At 44.5% G+C, this 19,306-nt stretch overlaps 1 protein-coding gene across 9 annotated transcripts in view; it reads left to right on the plus strand.

Annotated features, from left to right (window-relative positions):
* dennd1a (DENN domain containing 1A) overlaps window positions 1–19,306 on the plus strand; it is a 171,130-nt gene that overhangs the window by 26,952 nt on the left and 124,872 nt on the right. For all 9 annotated transcript variants that reach the window (XM_090233752.1, XM_090233753.1, XM_036976815.2 and 6 more), the window contains exon 3: window positions 13,840–13,883. In XM_090233752.1, coding sequence (XP_090089878.1) covers window positions 13,840–13,883 — 44 coding nt within the window. The remainder of the gene's footprint in view (window positions 1–13,839; window positions 13,884–19,306) is intronic.

The following is a 19,306-nucleotide window of genomic DNA, read 5'->3' on the forward strand; positions in this document are numbered from 1 at the left end:
GGGTCCTTAGCTTAGTGGTGAGCTTTGAGGGCACTATGGTGTTGAACGCTGAGCTGCAGTCAATGAATAGCATTCTCACATACAGTGGGGAGAACAAGTATTTGATACACTGCTGATTTTGCAGGTTTTCCTACTTACAAAGCATGTAGAGGTCTGTAATTTTTATCATAGGTACACTTCAATTGTGAGAGACGGAATCTAAAACAAAAATCCAGAAAATCACATTGTATAATTTTTAAGTTATTCATTTGCATTTTATTGCATGACATAAGTATTTGATCACCTACCAACCAGTGAGAATTCCGGCTCTCACAGACCTGTTCGTTTTTCTTTAAGAAGCCCCCCTGTTCTCCACTCATTACCTGTATTAACTGCACCTGTTTGAACTCATTACCTGTATAAAAGACACCTGTCCACACACTCAATCAAACAGACTCCAACCTCTCCACAATGGCCAAGACCAGAGAGCTGTGTAAGGACATCAGGGATAAAATTGTAGACCTGCACAAGGCTGGGATGGGCTACAGGACAATAGGCAAGCAGCTTGGTGAGAAGGCAACAACTGTTGGCGCAATTATTAGAAAATAGAAGAAGTTCAAGATGACTGTCAATCACCCTCGGTCTGGGGCTCCATGCAAGATCTCACCTCGTGGGGTGTCAATGATCATGAGGAAGGTGAGGGATCAGCCCAGAACTACACGGCAGGACCTGGTCAATGACCTGAAGAGAGCTGAGACCACAGTCTCAAAGAAAACCATTAGTAACACACTACGCCGTCATGGATTAAAATCCTGCAGCGCACGCAAGGTCCCCCTGCTCAAGCCAGCGCATGTCCAGGCCTGTCTGAAGTTTGCCAATGACCATCTGGATGATCAAGAGGAGGAATGGGAGAAGGTCATGTGGTCTGATGAGACAAAAATAGAGCTTTTTGGTCTAAACTCCACTCCCCGTGTTTGGAGGAAGAAGGAGGATGAGTACAACCCCAAGAACACCATCCCAACCGTGAAGCATGGAGGTAGAAACATTCTTTGGGGATGCTTTTCTGCAAAGGGGACAGGACGACTGCACCGTATTGAGAGGAGGATGGATGGGGCCATGTATTGCGAGATCTTGGCCAGCTACCTCCTTCCCTCAGTAAGAGCATTGAAGATGGGTCGTGGCTGGCTCTTCCAGCATGACAACGACCCGAAACACACAGCCAGGGCAACTAAGGAGTGGCTCCGTAAGAAGCATCTCAAGGTCCTGGAGTGGCCTAGCCAGTCTCCAGACCTGAACCCAATAGAAAATCTTTGGAGGGAGCTGAAAGTCCGTATTGCCCAGCGACAGCCCCGAAACCTGAAGGATCTGGAGAAGGTCTGTATGGAGGAGTGGGCCAAAATCCTGTGCAAACCTGGTCAAGAACTACAGGAAACGTTTGACCTCTGTAAATGCAAACAAAGGTTTCTGTACCAAATATTAAGTTCTGCTTTTCTGATGTTTCAAATACTTACAGTATGTCATGCAATAAAATGCAAATTAATTACTTAAAAATCATACAATGTGATTTTCTGGATTTTTGTTTTAGATTCCGTCTCTCACAGTTGAAGTGTACCTATGATAAAAAATTACAGACCTCTACGTGCTTTGTAAGTAGGAAAACCTGCAAAATCGGCAGTGTATCAAATACTTGTTCTCCCCACTATAGGTGTTCCTTTTGTCCAGGTGGGAAAGGGCAGTGTGGAGTGCAATAGAGATTGCATCATCGTCTGTGGATCTGTTAGGGAAGTATGCAAATTGGAGTTGGTCTAGGGTTTCTGGGATAATGGTGTTGATTTGAGCCATGACCAGCTTTTCAAAACACTTCATGGCTACAGACATGAGTGCTATGGGTCAGTAGTCATGTAGGCAGGGAAGTGTTCTTGGAACAGGGACTATGGTGGTCCTCTTGAAACATGTTGGAATTACAGACTCGGACAGGAAGAGGTTGAAAATGTAAGTGAAGACTCTTGCCAGTTGGTCAGCGCTTGCTCGGAGTACACGTCCTGGTAATCCGTCTGGCCCTGCGGCCTTATGAATGTTGACCTGTTTAAAGGTCTTACTCATATCGACTGCGGAGAGCGTGATCACACAGTCTTCCGGAACAGCTGGTGCTCTCATGCATGTTTCAGTGTTATTTGCCTCGAAGCGAGCATATAAGTAGTTTAGCTCATCTGGTAGGCTTGTGTTACTGAGCAGCTCTCGGCTGTGCTTCCATTTGTAGTCTTATGGTTTGCAATGGTTTTAAAAAATGATAATGGAAGCGTGCGTAACTTTACATTATAAATGGCAGCAGAGTATTTTTCTCTCTGTTTGTGTGCTAGTGTGTTTTGCGCTCGACGCGGTCACGGCCAGCCTTTAGATCCTTTCCTCTCATATGCAGACGTGCACAATGATTTATGTCCACACTCTTTTGTCTGTGCACTTGTGTGTGACACACTGCATACTGCCCACACCATGCACGGCCCCTTCGTTTGATTTCTCACTTTCATGTGGATGTTTTCTCCCGTTCCTCAATCCCAAGCGCCGGATTTCTCTCCTCAATTACAGCATTTGCAGTCCTTGGAGACCCTCGTCTGCAGTCGGCGGCAAAGCTCCCCCCCTACCCCCCGTTCCGTTCCCTACCACCTCTTCTCAGCCAGCAGAAGTCCTATTACAACACACAGGCCAAGGCCGCGAGTTTGTTTCCCTTTACAAAGAGCACAATTAAACACAGGCAGATGAGAAAGGACCAGGGAGGTCTCGCTGCACCCGGGATACCTTTTTAAAAATGCAGATGGTCTTATTGACGGCTGTCTGTGTTCTTCGCCACTTTCCTCATCCTTTATCCCCTATGATTGGTCTGGACAGGGCTAATGGCTGGAGCTGCCTCAGCAGTTTGTGTCCTTTCATCTTTTTCTCTCTTTTTTTCTGGTCAGGTGTTTTTTGAGGTGTGTGTGTGTGTGTGTGTGTGTGAATAGTGTCTGAAGGCATGCGTCTGAATTCATTTATCATCCTTAGTAGGTTTTAATATTCTTTGCTCCCACTACTCAGAAAAAGTTATCTCAATCAGTAATGAAAACCATCTCTGGAGTTTGCCAAATGGAGGCTTCTTTGTTTGCCCACTAATGGGAGCACTCCAAGTATGGTTAATTGAACGATAATAGGTGCTTTTACATGACTACAAGGATGGCTGTTGAAACAGATTGAAAAAATAACCACAAACCCATTTGAAGGTTTAACGTTTAGCACCAGACTTCACTTTCACCAGAAAATGATTGCAGAAGGTTTCCCCTCAATGTGAACATATGCTGAGACAAAGAAGAACATGTCTGGTATCATGATGAGGTGGGAAGAATCTGTATTTAGACCAATACACCAAACTACAGACATCTAAGAATGTCAGAATGTCCATAGACTAGAGCCGAAGCTATCCTGTGCATGAACATGCACCGTGCTCAGTAAACTACATAACATTCAGATTTAGTCCTGCGTATGTTTATAGGGCTATTGAATGGGAAAAGAGTCAATAGGCAACATTGTCTAGGCCTCTGCAGGAGAAGGGGTTACTGTCTGCCAGTGTTGGTCACTACCCTTGTAGTTCTCATCTGTCAATGCTGAGAGCCAGCCTACTGACTTTGGGGAGGAGGGATGGCTCAAGGTAAAGCTGCCTCGTGAGTTAAAGCTGACCCTGAGGCGCAGCCCCTCAGGGAGGCCTTGTGCAATATCCTGTTAGAGCGCCATGCAAATCTGTACTGCGCTCCCCCCTGAGCAGGCGGCTGGCACCGGTGGACTCTCTCTCCTCTCTCTCTCTCTCTCTCTCTCTCTCTCTCTCTCTCTCTCTCTCTCTCTCTCTCTCTCTCTCTCTCTCTCTCTCTCTCTCTCTCTCTCTCTCTCTCTCTCTCTCTCTCTCTCTCTCTCTCTCTCTCTCTCTCTCTCTCTCTCTCTCTCTCTCTCTCTCTCTCTCTCTCTCTCTCTCTCTCTCTCTCTCTCTCTCTCTCTCTCTCTCTCTCTCTCTCTCTCTCTCTCTCTCTCTCTCTCTCTCTCTCTCTCTCTCTCTCTCTCTCTCTCTCTCTCTCTCTCTCTCTCTCTCTCTCTCTCTCTCTCTCTCTCTCTCTCTCTCTCTCTCTCTCTCTCTCTCTCTCTCTCTCTCTCTCTCTCTCTCTCTCTCTCTCTGTGTTTTTTTACACACACATACACACACACACACACACACAGTAGAGCTGATGGACTAAGCTAATGCCCCCTCCCCTTCTCCCCCACCCTCATTGTGCACAGTCCAAACACAAGTCGCCATTCAAATTAAGCTAGACAACTTTAAGAATGTTACTTGAAAGGCCTCAAAACTTTGTTCAGATCCTTTTTCATTTGATAGCTTGCTAGAGCCTCTTTGTAGGCTGGTTTCCCTGTTGGTAATCTCGTTCCCAGTGGACTGACACGTCAAACTTTGCCTTCATTAGTCTATACAAAAAGATTGGGAGAAACTCCTGATGCATAGACATCAGAGTCCTGCACTGGCATGAATGTTAAGCCCTACCCATGATGTTCAGGCCCTACCCATGATGTTCAGGCCATACCTATGATGTTCAGGCTCTACCCAGACCCAATTGCTTCTGCAAAATTTAAGGCCCTGCCTGAACCCGAAATTAGAAATAACTTATTCTGTTAGTATCCATTAGCTGCTTGTCTGTCTGTCCTTCCCTGTACTGCTCGCGCTCTGCTTGTCTGAGTATCCATAGTAACACCTGTGCTTGCTGTTCTGCTCAATGGCGAGACAGAGAGCAGTTAGCTGTTAGCTACTTTTCATCACTCTAAACTCCGACAAAACTCAAGGAACATGATTATATTCTGTCAAATAATCTCGCCTGTGGACAATGTTCTGGTCTTATATTTGACGAGGATTATTTACCTTTATTTCAACAGGGAAGTCATATTGAGATTAAAGTTTTTTTTTTTTACAAATGAGCCCTGCACAGTACAAAATAAGCACAAGCACAGACCAACATAAATATATATATTTTTTACAAAAATAATACACATTAACATACAAAACACAGTCAACTTAAACAAACACATTATTCATTATAAAAAATCCTCTGTTAGCTGTCTGAACTGCCCCAGGGACACCAAAGCATCATTTGGAAAATCATTCCAAACATAGGGTGCAAGGAAACCAGAGGCTGATTCACCTAACTCTGTAGACAGCAAGGAGTCTCCACAGTTAACCAACCCTGTTATTTACCTAACTCTGTAGACAGCAAGGAGTCTCCACAGTTAACCAACCCTGTTATTTACCTAACTCTGTAGACAGCAAGGAGTCTCCACAGTTAACCAACCCTGTTATTTACCTAACTCTGTAGACAGCAAGGAGTCTCCACAGTTAACCAACCCTGTTATTTACCTAACTCTGTAGACAGCAAGGAGTCTCCAGAGTGAACCAACCCTGTTATTTACCTAACTCTGTAGACAGCAAGGAGTCTCTAGAGTTAACCAACGCTGTGAACAGGTTTGATAACTTGACATTTTAAATTTAGGTAAGTCAGAAGCTTGTGGATCAGGGCTTTGTATACAAAAATAATTATGTGATCTACGTGAATTCAAGGAGGTCCAGCCAACCTTTTGTGAATTATGCAGTGATGGCAACATGACACCATGATATGTGCTGCACAGCAGAGCACGAGGAAATGGCTCACCAAAATGTTAATAATGAATTTAGTGATGCCCTACCCGTACCCTAGTTATTGAAGAAAAACAGTAGCCGACTGGAGGACCTGTTTTCCTCTGTTCTGCTCAAGTGCACATGAAGTAAAGAGATAATATATTTATCCCAGGTCAAAGCCTCTTTATCAATTGCTAAAGCTACTGTCTGAAAGCTGTCACCCTTTACACCATGTACTGCAACCATATCAGATACTGTGTATATGTGCAAACCAATGCACAACTCATCCACTGATGCTCATTGGCCAACAATCAACGTCTTTGAAAGTTACTACCCCAAAGCCTTCTCAGTGTAAAGCCCTCCTTCACTCGAGTATCGAAACCCACAACTGGTTTTGCTCAGGGATTTCGTGCACCATTAAATCACTCTTGACTGGGCATCATCTGTTCTCGCTTGAAAGAAAAAAGGCGGTTTCATTAGAGGTGAGGGATCTTTAAATGTAATTCTCCTCTTTTCCAAATAATCCAAACAACCATTCCACCACCGCTGGTGTTCTTCCAAAGGGCTTGGTGTTCCCAGCCGTGCCATAAAACATGGTGCGTTATTATGCAAAGTCTCTGGGAGCGAACGCCCATGACATCAGGCCCATGACATCAGGCCCATGACATCAGGCCCATGACATCAGGCCCATGACATCAGGCCCATGACACCAGGCCCATGACACCAGGCCCATGACACCAGGCCCATGACACCAGGCCCATGACATCAGGCCCGTGACATCAGGCCCATGATATCAGTTTTAGGTGGAGAATCAGGATCTACTCGAGCGTGTCGGTGCTTCTCGCCTATTTCAGGCTCTCGGTTGTTCCTTTGAAACATTCCAACGTGTGGATTTTTTTATTTCTGTGTTTTCGGTCATATTATAGCCACACGGTCTGTGTCATTGTTTTTAGAGGCTGGCCAAGTGTGGGGGAAACCACCGCGGGTGTCTTGTGTTCTCTGCAGACGTAGAGACACACACACGCCCCACTGTGATTTTTTGCACAGATGTATTTTGAGGAGTAATGACGGGGTGAGACGAGAGGGTATACCACCTCCTTCCCTCCCAAGACCCCTCTTCTGGCTTCCCAGAGGCCCCCCTCACCTCACCCTTCCCCTCGTCAGGGAGCCAGACTGCCGTCCTCATGGCAGGGGAGAGAGAGCCAGGATGGACGTGGTCCTGTGTTTGTCTTCTCCCGCTGGGCCAGCCGAAAGACGAGCCTCCCTCCCTCCCTCCCTCCCTCCCTCCCTCCCTCCCTCCCTCCCTCCCTCCCTCCCTCCCTCCCTCCCTCCCTCCCTCCCTCCCTCCCTCCCTCCCTCCAAGGGTGTGTTTGGGAGGTGGTAGGGGGTGTTATGTCGTATAGTCTCTACGGTCATTGAAACTATAGGGGAGTTCCTCTCCAACATCTCCCCCCACTTCACCCCCAACCTTACTCAAGGCTGCTCAGAGGCCATGCCAGCTGCTACCTCTCGCTGCTGCACCTCGTTGAGACCTGTCGCCTGGCAACTGTCGCCAGGGTTGGGCAGCCCACGGCGGCGCTAAGGAGCACTCTGGGGATCCGTCACCATTCACCCCCCCCCAACACCACCCTGCTGACCCCCCCCCCCCCTCCCCCAGAGGACCGCAAGAGGAAGCACTCAACGAGGGGCAGGAAGTTTTATGCCACTCGAAAAAATAAATGGGCCCATTATATGTTTTCGTTTAGTATTTCTTTGCCTCCTGTCGTTTGCGAGCCGCAGTGTGGAGAGAGAGAGAGAGAAAGATCTTTCATTGAGTATTTGAAATACCTTCAAAAATTTGTTGAAGGAAAAATATTATTTGTTTCAAATGTTTGACTCAGTAAGTAACATCAGTCTGTGATGTTTTGCACCTAGCTTGTCCACCAGTTACATTTGTATAAGCTTTGTTCTGGCATCCTTGGTCACTCTTGCCCGGTAAATTTCGGGCGAAGTCGTGAAGACAGTTGGTGTCTCAGGTGAAAATGCATGCCATGCCACCTGCAGTAATAGGAACTACCATTTAAACACAATTCAGTCCAAGTGGGTATTTTACATCTTGTTTAGTTTATTTCAAAAAAGTACCAATGGTTTTAACTTCTGCTAGTTAAGTGGAAGCAGTGTTAGTCTTGCTATTTTGTCTCTGGATTTATTTAGTATTTCGCCCTGCCCCATCTCATCTGACCTAATCTCCAAAAGTACAGATATAATAGAGTAAAGTATAATATAAAAAAAAAGAGAATATAGAAAAGCCTATCTGTACTATACCTGCACTCTCCTCTATCCTCCTCGAGACAGACCTAGTGATTTAAGTGGAGCTCCAGCAGGAGGGTTTGGGGAATTGTTACCTGTGTGCGAGCAAGGTCAGCAGTTCTCTGTTGACTCAATTTGTGGAGTCAACACAGCCTGGCTGCCTCCGAGTGCCCCGCTCCCAGAGCCCTGGGGGACTAGGCCCTGATCATTGGACAGATCCTCCCCCCCTCCCAACTCCCAGCACAGGCTATAGCCCCAACCAACCCTAGATCTCTTTATTTTGAGGATTAGGAAAGGAGAGGTGGGAATGCACAGAAAGAGCCATAAATCATACTGAAAGAAAGAGAGGAGAGTTAAATTTTTTTGTGTGTTTTTGGGGGGAGGAAGGAAGAGGTTTTGCCTTTCGCCAGATTCTGACATTAGTATGGTGGTCCTCATAGCTTGTGGGACATAGGTAGAGAAGGTGCCCCGTACAATGCTATTATGGAGTTGATTATGAGAAAAGTGCCTAAGCAAAGAAGATGCAGATTGAAACTTTAGATGTTTGTCAGTTCCTTGTAGCCTTTAGGCCAGAGTTTGTCAGTCCCTTGTAGCCTTTAGGCCAGAGTTTGTCAGTCCCTTGTAGCCTTTAGGCCAGAGTTTGTCAGTCCCTTGTAGCCTTTAGGCCAGAGTTTGTCAGTCCCTTGTAGCCTTTAGGCCAGAGTTTGTCAGTCCCTTGTAGCCTTTAGGCCAGAGTTTGTCAGTCCCTTGTAGCCTTTAGGCCAGAGTTTGTCAGTCCCTTGTAGCCTTTAGGCCAGAGTTTGTCAGTCCCTTGTAGCCTTTAGGCCAGAGTTTGTCAGTCCCTTGTAGCCTTTAGGCCAGAGTTCTTCAACGTTATTCTAGCAAGGAAGTAATGGATGGAAAAGGTAAGGATGCATTTGAAAGTATTCAAACATGCCCACAATCTTGTTCTTGGCATTGCCTTAAGGCTCAGTCATAATACAATTGGAGTCTTGCAGGAAAGCCTTTCTTGCCATTCTTTGTAATTCGTCGCCGCTACATGTTCCCATCCTCTAAGCCGGAAAAAAGCTGAAAGGGGTCAGGGACTCGGATTAGTTCTTGAGACCCCTCCTCCCAAAAAAGAACTACTCTGATCAAACAGAACAGTTTGACTTTAAAATCCTGTGAAATCAGGTAATAAGATTATAGGCCTCTCATCCTAAAGAACAACTCTGTCTTTCATACACGCACACACATTTTATCTGCATCATTAAAGTCAGAATTATTGTGGTTGCACAACTGTTGTGTTATTTCTGTTTGCACCTGTTTCAGGTGGGAGACATGACAAAGCTAAACATATAAAGGAATCTGTATAAACATTAAGAAAAACCCTTTAATCAGGTGTTCTAAAACTTTTGACCAGTAGTGTAATTGCCGTCACAAACTCCAAAACGACACGCCGTTGTCACTGACTAGTTGGATATTCATTTCTCACTGAGTAAAACATTTCTATATAATAAAGTGTTCTTATAAATTCATATTTTTTTTTTATCTCTGTAAGCTTCATTTGACTTGTTTTTCCCACCACCTGTTCTTGATTAATTTAACCTGTTGACCTCAAACTTCATGTGGTAAGTTGTTGAGTTCTAGTGTCACAGCAGGTATTTGTAAGAGACATAACAGACTTTTGTCTGAAAGAGGAATTTAGTAAATCCTTACATCAATAAAGTGTGTGAGTGAATGAGTGAGGAGGTCTGTGGCGGTCATTACATTTTGTTAGCCAGTTATTGCCATGCAAAAGACTGCCCGTCTCACGATAATTGACCGTTAATTAACATAAACACATTTAGCATCTCCAGGCCTCCAACATCTACATTTAAAAAAGTATAATAAATCAATTTAATATACACCATCACAATAAATCCACTATTTATTTTAGGCAGGTCTAAGAAAAAGACATGAAGAAAGTGTATTTCAGATGAACAGAATAGGAGTTGGCCTACTGTATGTTATCTATCTGGTTTTGCTCCATGCCATAGGCTGTAGGCTTGTTCATTTAGCAGACAACATATGCTCATAAGTCTCGTGCCATTATTTTATATTATATGATTTTATAGTAAGAAGAATATAATTAAATTTAGCGAGTGTGCATATGAAGTGGCTATGTTGAGTATAAATGTGCTAATTTGAAACAGGTCCTATATGCTAGATTTTGAATTATTTGAAATGTTTAGTAGTGAATGATACAAACCTTAGAATGTCTTAGTAATCAAAACATATATGAGCTGCATGATGGGACTATAGGATATTGATGATTTGAGAAAGTCGCAAAAAAAGCCTGCGTTTCCTTGCCTTAGGTTGCATATGCAGTTCTCTCATCAAGTGGTCATATTTTCACCCATCAGACTATTCTCAATAGACTATTCTCTCTTGTCTTTACTGATATGTAAAATTAGTTTTGATTTAGAATGGTCCGTTATTAAATAGGCAGGAACAGGAACAGGGGCAGGAACAGGGGCAGGGGAAGAAAGACATGTCATCAGTTTGCACTTCAATAGCAAATGGAGGCTGCTTTACCACTGGTAAGTTTTTCAATCATGCCGGTTTTATAGCAGAGCATATTCTTAATATGAACAGCTGAGAAATACATATAGTAGCAGCTGGGATCCTCCTCTTTTTAGTAGCTGTGCTTATAAAAACATGTATTTAACTTTCAATCCACGCATCAACCACTGTTAGAGGAGCATGCAGCCTCTCGCTGCCCGACGGGATATTCTGCCCAAACTCTGTATGCCCTGGGTCCTCCAGCCCTGTTCCTGCAGCCACCCACTGCTTCATTTTGGAGTTTAGGCTAGACCAATTATGTACCAAATACATCTTAAATCAGTTGTTTAAATGTTTTTCTGCCTTGCGTAATATGCACTAGGCTATGTAATTGTATAACGGCACAATCATTATTTTATGTCCATGATACTGTTTTGATAATAAGTATTTGATGTAATTTTGGATTGCATTCACATTGATGTCAAAAGTTGTTAGGACAGTAGAGCCCTGAGTACCACACTATTAGCGACCTGATGGTCGTTAGTGAGTTGGGTACTACCAACGCATGTCCAGAGTGCATAAGAGGAGATTACAGGGACTCAACAGTGGTGTCATTTTACTGCAGTCATGACTCATGACTGCCGGTGTGGCGGTAATACGGTCACCGCAACAGCCCTAAGTTTGAGTGTGTGTGTTGTAGATGAAGTCCACATGGAGAAGCTTTGTGTGCAGAGCCCTTCAGAAGGAGGTCCTCTCTCAGAAACTTTGGCCTCCATGGCCTGTGAAGTGACCGAGTGAGGCAATTTCTCTCCGCATCTCGCTCTTCTTTTTCTCTCTCACATTTTCTTCTTCAGCTCAGCTCACCATGCCATCCCCTCCAGTTGATATCATCCATTTTGTGTGTTGGTGTGTGTGTGCAAAAACCTCCCTTGCTAAGAAATTCACAAATTACAACCAACTAAGCTGTCTTAGTTCAGCATCAGTGTTCACTGTTGTAGTGAATTTTATTCTTTGTATTAGGTTGTGGTTAATGTTGTACAATCAAACAAATACAGTATCTCACGTTCATTGGCTTGGAGCTAACCTGGCTGGCAGCTTGTGGTGGACTAAAAGAAAACAACACATCTATTTTGGCACTGCAAAAGGTCCAAAGGTTGTCATGGTCATTAGCCAAGCACAAAACTCCCACACTCCTGTTTGGTGCTCTGTCTCTGTCGGAGGTGATGAGACGTGTTCAGTGAGCAGAGAAACAGTACCTCAGTGTACTGTCTTATGAAGCCTTTTATTTCAATGGAGTTTTCACTGAATTGTTTGTCAAATACAAAGTTTGTTTTATGTTTCACTTTGACAATTATAATGCTATCTGGAGTAACTCTTGATTACAGGAAAGACAGCTGATATTATACAGTGATGCTAATGTTGTGAGGATGAACGCACCATTTGCTAGTGTTCAATTAATAATTTTGTATATTGAATTTGTCAACTGTCTGACAAACACTCACATTGGCCCTTACATTACCAGCGGCATTATCTGCTCTTCACGACCTAAGACTATCCATCATTTAGAATTAGCATTAGCAACCACATCAGCCCTGTTGTTGGCCATCCCATCTATAACCCACTCTCATTAATCAACAACACAGTTAGCCTGGAGAGTGCTGCTCAGTGTCCATATCTACCTGCTTATAAAGCTGCTACAGACAGTTAGCCTGGAGAGTGCTGCTCAGTGTAGATATCTACCTGCTTATAAAGCTGCTACAGACAGTTAGCCTGGAGAGTGCTGCTCAGTGTAGACATCTACCTGCTTATAAAGCTGCTACAGACAGTTAGCCTGGAGAGTGCTGCTCAGTGTCCATATCTACCTGCTTATAAAGCTGCTACAGACAGTTAGCCTGGAGAGTGCTGCTCAGTGTCCATATCTACCTGCTTATAAAGCTGCTACAGACAGTTAGCCTGGAGAGTGCTGCTCTGTGTCCATATCTACCTGCCTATAAAGCTGCCACAGACCAGGGGGAGCCATGTCGTACCCATGCACAGGACTTACACCTGAGATGCAGCTATGCCCATGCAGCTGGCAGACTGACCCCCCCCCCCCCCCTCCAGATGAGCAGATGGACAGACTGGCAGGCGGGTTAGACTGGTAGGGCGGGCAGGTAGCCAAGTGCACAGACGCACATCAGCATCCCGGCAGATATTGTAGATGTCCGTCTGGGTTGGAATTACCTCTGACAGTCTGACTCTTCTGCTCTGTTGTAGCGACAGTCGAGCAGGGACATCATGGTAATGTCATTTAGAGCTGTGTCATGGGCTTGGGCCTTCCGTTGATGTGTCAGCAAATACAAGGATAGTAGAGGCTTATTTTAGTTTGCCTACTGGTCTTTTCTTTAGAGGATGTCGTGACTGATTCTAGCGACATATTTTAGGATGACATACTTATTAAGTGTACCAAACAGTCAAACTCTCCATCTTTCAGAGAGTTTGGGAAGGTCGTTTCTTTGAATTAAGTGTCTCTGGATTGGAAGAATTAGTGGTGGTGTAAGGGATTTTTAGCTTTGGCGGATGCTGGGACCTCAATGTCCTAAGCAGATCCCTGATGTTTCCAGTAATGTAGCCTGGAAGTCTATTGGCTGTGGTTAGTCCAGCAGACAGAGGTGGAACCCAGTCAGCCCCATCAGGGGTGAGGGTTTTGGGTTGAGCCTTTAGGGAGAGAGTTTTGGATTGTTGTCTTTGATTCAGTGACCTTGACAGATTTTACACTTGTGCAGCTGCCAAAACAAAAATCACAACCATCAATTGAAATACAAGAATTAGCAATCATTTGATGGACAGCACCTTCCGCGGGTCGGTAGAAAGCGGATGTTTATGGATTTCAGGGATACAGTATTTCCAGCCTAACTTCCTTTTACCATGAAAAACAAATATGGGGACTCAGCTCAGGGGTCTTTTTACACCTACTATGTTATGTTAGATGGACAAAATGACCCCCCCCCATTCTCATCCCTTAGGTTAGACTTCAACATGCACTCCAGTTGGAGGTTAAGCAAGACAGCTTAGTCCCCCCACACCCCCATCTCCCCCCAACTGAGAAAAGTGGATCATCAAATACACTCCCTTACTTCCCTTTTTTCTTTCTCAGCTCTCCTTTTCCGGAGAAAGGGAGGAAGAGGGTGGATGGGTTGGTGGTGGTGGGGGGAAGGCGGGATAGGGGGTAGTAACACCTCCCTCTCTGGCCCCTAATCAGCCAGGCAGCCTCAGCTGCCCTCCTCCGATCCCCTGCCAGGGTCCCTATCATCCTCTGATCAAATATTAATGTGCTCTACTCGGCCTGCTCACTAATCCAAAGCCAATTAATATTATCTGTCAATTATTTACAGATCCGGAGGTGCGGAGGCGATTCCCCGAGGACTACATCGACCAGGTTTGGAATGCATAATTAACTTCCTCTTTTCTATCTCTCTCTCTCATTTTTCTCTCTTCCTCTCACCCTCCCCCCTCCCTTTCTTCGCCACTATTTATTTATTCGTTTCTTTAGCTTTTTTCAGCCCCCTTTATCTTGATAGTTTTATTTTTCCTGGTGTGGCCTATTTTGACTCTTGCTCTTTGACGTCGCCTGTCTCTCTCTTTTTGTGTGGGTGCGTATCGCCCCCTTTTTATTTTAAACTCTTGCCATTTATGGGGTCTTTTTTTATGGGCGCAAGGGGGAGATGGGACCGGTTGGTGTGTTTGACCCCGTCTCGCTCGCTCGCTGTGTGTGTGTGCGCGTGTGTGTGTGTGTGTGTGTGTGCGTGCGTGCGATCAGAAGTCCCCACAGTAAAACAAGGAAAAGTCGGGCAAGTGTGGACATTTCGCAGATCCCAACAAGGGAAAAGGCAGTTTTAGGTTTACAATTATGGTTGTGATTAAAATATAGGGGTTAGTTTTATGATTAGGGGTTTGGGATTAGGGTTAGGGAAAATAGGATTTTGAATGGGAATAAATAGTTTGTTCCCCACAAGGATAGTAAAAGGTGTGTGTACATACAGTAGATGTGTCTGTCTTCGCTAGTATAAAGGACACTACTATTGTCTGTGTACCGGGCAATGCAGACACATGCAACTTCAGAAATTCATTGTAGCTCCCAAGATTTGAAAAAGGCTAAAGAAATAATATGAATGCAGAGTTGTTTTTATATTTATTTTTTACAGAAACTTGATACAAACTTGACAAACAAACTTTCTTTGTGTTTGAGAAATTGCAATTTCTTTTTTGAAAGAGAAGAGAACTTTCTTGGTTTGTTGCTTTCTTGGTTTATTTGTTTGAGAGCAGTGAGAATCCCCCCGCTTTGTCTTTCTTCAGACAACAAGACGTCTTTGTTGTTTGCGGCGTCTCTCCTGGCTCTGTGGATTCGTTTGCGACTTTGCAGAGCGACGAGAGAGTGGGTGTCGAGCTCTTCTCCGTTGACTAATTGCGCCGTCAGTCACCATAGCCATATGCTTCCTTGATATTGCTAGCATATCTCTGACACCTCCTCTGCATACACAGTGTATATTCACACAAAAACACAAACCAAAACTATTCTGTAGACATTTTGTCGTTTGTTTATTACACAAAGGACTACATGGCGTTGCCGGTGAAAAGGTACTTTTAATTAGAAGTAGGAGGGTGCATGTTTCCTCTAATTTTTCTTCCTCCTTTCATCTCTCAAGCATCCAGGGTCATGTTAAATCAATGGCGTATTGACCTGGATCCTACGCGTGTTACCATAGAGCCGTGCCCATAGAATCCTCCGAGGTAGCAACTGGAACTCATTGTCCTGCATGCTCTTCAAAGAGACAGAATGCCAAACATGAATTCAGGATGCCCTGTTAGTCGAAAAAACAACAACATTCTATTAACCAAGCGGGACACACACGCATGCACAAACGCACACTTGCATGCATGTAGACACACACACACACACACACACACACACACACACACACACACACACACACACACACACACACACACACACTAATCACGTAGCCTTGTTTATTCCAAGCGAAGCAACCTCCCCCCGCCGTCTCTCTCTCTCTCTCGTTCTGTTTCCTTCTTGTGCAATTATTTGATGCAGAAGAAAAGCCATATCCTTTGTTGCTAATGGATGTTTCATCCCGGGCCACCTTTGTTCCACAGTAAAGAATCTGTCTCGAATTACGGGGCCTACGTTGCTCGTTGCTCTAGGAACGAGAAGGGGAAAGAGAGACTGAGATGAAGAGAAAGAGCGAGGAAGAAAAATAGAACGAGAAGTAGAGTTTAAGAATATTGGATAGAGAGGAAAGATGATAGGTAGTGAAAAATTGATAATGATGGCCAACCCTTTGGCTTCCCTTGAACCGCGATGCCACGCTCCTTTACCCATCCCCCTCTTTGTAGTTCACAGAATGACGAAGGAGCAAGGCCCAAGAGAGAAGAAGAGAGTGAAAAAGAGAGTGAGAAGATGAAAGATGGCTGGAAACAAAAGAGGGTAGCTGGTACCAGTCCCAGTCTCATTCTCATCTGTGGGTTCTTAATGATGTTCCCCCCAAACACACCGCACCCTGCCCAGTGGCCAACCCAGTAGCTCCCTTACATCTCTCTAGTTGGCAACAGTATGGCATCAGTCAACTCTCAGCTGGAGCCTCAAGGACAACAGGGTCTGAAACAGCAGCCTATATTCCCTTTATACTGTAGTTTCCCAAACTCACTTCCTTGGGTCACCCTGGGTGCACGTTTAGTTGTTTTGCTCTAGCACTACACAGCTGATTCAAATAACCAACTCATCATCAAGCTTTGATGATTTGAATCAGCTGTGTGCTAAGGTGCTAAGGCACCTCTTTTAGCCAGAACCCTATGTGGTATATCCGAGGCAGCCGTAGATAGTGGGTCGTGGGTTTTACTCATCGGGCATCATCTGAAGGCTTGTGTTTAATGTTAACCAAACGGTCATTTGGTTTGATTTGTGTTCAGTTTGCACACTTGGATACTCCTATACAAGGTGTAGGAAAAACTACCCAGGACTGTTATTCAGACACACAAGCGTATTTGTTTCTGAAGAGGAGGAATAGTTGCTTGTCATTATCTTGTTCGTCCTTTCTCTCTGCCGCTGATAGATCTCGCCGTTTGCGTAGGGGAATGTAACCGGAAATGTAAATAAGCCGTTTGATACAAAGTGACGGAATAACGAGCGGAATTTCCCTCGCTTCTATCTTCTCTCTCTCTCCAATCGCTCCCTCGCTCATAATTAAAACAAAGCTTTCGCCCTGAGTCTCTCCTCTCCTCTCGCTCACTCGTTTTCTCCATCTCCATCTCCATCCTCTGACACAGCCACATCGCATTGACACATAAGCTTTGAATCCTTTAAATTAGGCAGCTGCTGCTTGTTTTCCTTAACTTAATGCGACAAGGTACTTTTTTCCCCGTAATGGAGAGAAATCGTTTTTTGAAGTTGGGCTGGCTTTGATGTAGCGTGCCGCTAGACCATTTTAACTTCTCCGGCTTAGGGGGAAGAATCGAGGCGCTTTTAACAAGGGAATATTCAAATTTGGTGACCTTCTACCAAAAGAAGAAGTAGAAAGGGAAACGGAGGGAGAGAAAGCGGGGGTGTTGAATATTCACATTTGCACACACACACCACAGACGTAGGATCTTCATTTGATCACTCTTTTGTCGCGAAAAATGTTCCTGCACAGCAGGAAATGCAAACGTGTAGTGCATTCATGTTTTAACAAGGCTTCTAAAGTTTGTAATTTCCACTTTAAAATGCCAAACTTAATTTGCCCTAAAGAAAAATGTTTCAACCCCTACAAAAATGTCCATTAATTATATTCCACATAATAATTCACATGTGCTGTTGCTGCAGGATTATTTTCCTGCTGTAGCAAACTGGCTCAAATTAAAATCCTACATCTGTAACACACAAACTGCGGGAAGTAACCAACCACCAATAATGACCTCTGATCTCCATGACAACTTCACCTGGAGACCTTGATGACACTGGCACATAATCTATCAACAACTGGCGATAGTGATTAAAAGGTCTTATTTAGAGGCATTAGATGTCCACATTAGGCTAAGTCGTCTCTTTCAGAAGAAAAATGTGTGCGTAGATAAAATTAACTCACCACCATATCACCAACTCCGGCAAAGTGTCAAGCTCATGAAATAGGCTAGATTTGTGGTGTAGGATTACATTTCCCAAAGACCTGACCTCAGGTCAGTGTTACATCTTATTCCCTACACATTAAGCCTTCAGGTAAGGTAACGTTAGCTGAACCTCTACCTGGCGCCAGATTTGCGGAGTGCAGCTTAATCCCATCTACTAGTAAACCCATCATTACCCCTGTGTGGGAAAAATATGGCTGCTTATTGTGCCTTCATCCTGAAGGGAGATAATTGTGATGTGGTTTTCCCAGTGCTTGTCTGACGGTCTGGGGTGTATCTCTTAATTGCGGCTCACCTTAGCGTGGCTTGGCGTCGGCTCCTGGGGACACCTGGCTGCACATATGGCATCAGTTACCGACGTAGGTGAAGGCAACCGTTAAGCATCTGGAGCAGGGGAGGGAGGTATTGGAGGGAGAGAGAGAGAGCGAGCAAGTAGATGAAAACATAGAAAACCTGGCTGTCTGAGAAATGGAAGTGTTCCAAGAATTGTATGTTGTTAAGGCATGAGGTTCAAATGTGAAGATGTGCAAAGTGAGTTGGTGGACAAAATGCGAAACTCCCATCAGTGGAAAGATGATACTGCATGCATAAAGAGAGAGACAGGGAAAGAGACAGGGAGAGTGACAGGGAGAGTGACAGGGAGAGTGACAGGGAGAGTGACAGGGAGAGTGACAGACAGAGACAGGGAGAGTGACAGGGAGAGTGACAGGGAGAGTGACAGGGAGAGACAGGGAAAGATACAGGGAGAGTGACAGACAGAGACAGGGAGCGTGACAGACAGAGACAGGGAGCGTGACAGACAGAGACAGGGAGCGTGACGGACAGAGACAGGGAGAGTGACAGACAGCGACAGGGAGAGTGACAGACAGAGACAGGGAGAGTGACAGACAGAGACAGGGAGAGTGACAGGGAGAGCGACACCCAGTAACTGTTCTTCCTCATTTGACTTCCAACAGCAAACAAGCAATGAAACTGTCACGCCCTGACCATAGTAGAGGTTGACCGATTAATCGGAATGGCCGATTTAATTAGGGCTGATTTCATTTCAAGTTTTCATAACAATCGGAAATCTGTATTTTTGGGCGCTTATTTTGCAGATAAAAAAAAAAGAAAGAAGTTTTATTTTTATACCTTTATTTAACTAGGCAAGTCAGTTAAAAACACATTCAATTACGGCCTAGGAACGGTGGGTTAACTGCCTTGTTCGGGGGCAGAACGACAGATTTTCACATTGTCAGCTCGGGGGATCCAATCTTGCAACCTTACAGTTAACTAGTCCAACGCTATAACCACCTGCCTCTCGTTGCACTCCACAAGGAGACTGCCTGTTACGCGAATGCAGTAGAAGCCAAGGTAAGTTGCTAGCTAGCATTAAACTTATCTTATAAAAAACAATCAATCAATCATAATCACTAGTTATAACTAACTACACATGGTTGATGATATTACTAGTTTATCTAGCGTGTCCTGCGTTGCATATAATCGATGCAACAGTGGGGGACGATTTAACAAAAGCGCATTTGCTAAAAAAGCACAATCGTTGGACGACTGTACCTAACCATAAACACCAATGCCTTTCTTAAAATCAATACACAGAAGTATATATTTTTAAACCTGCATATTTAGCTAAAAGAAATCCAAATTAGCAGGCAATATTAACCAGGTGAAATTGTGTCACTT

Source organism: Oncorhynchus mykiss, chromosome 5 (genome assembly GCF_057628025.1).
Source record: "Oncorhynchus mykiss isolate SJ-2025 chromosome 5, ASM5762802v1, whole genome shotgun sequence".
Classification (NCBI taxonomy): domain Eukaryota; kingdom Metazoa; phylum Chordata; class Actinopteri; order Salmoniformes; family Salmonidae; genus Oncorhynchus; species Oncorhynchus mykiss.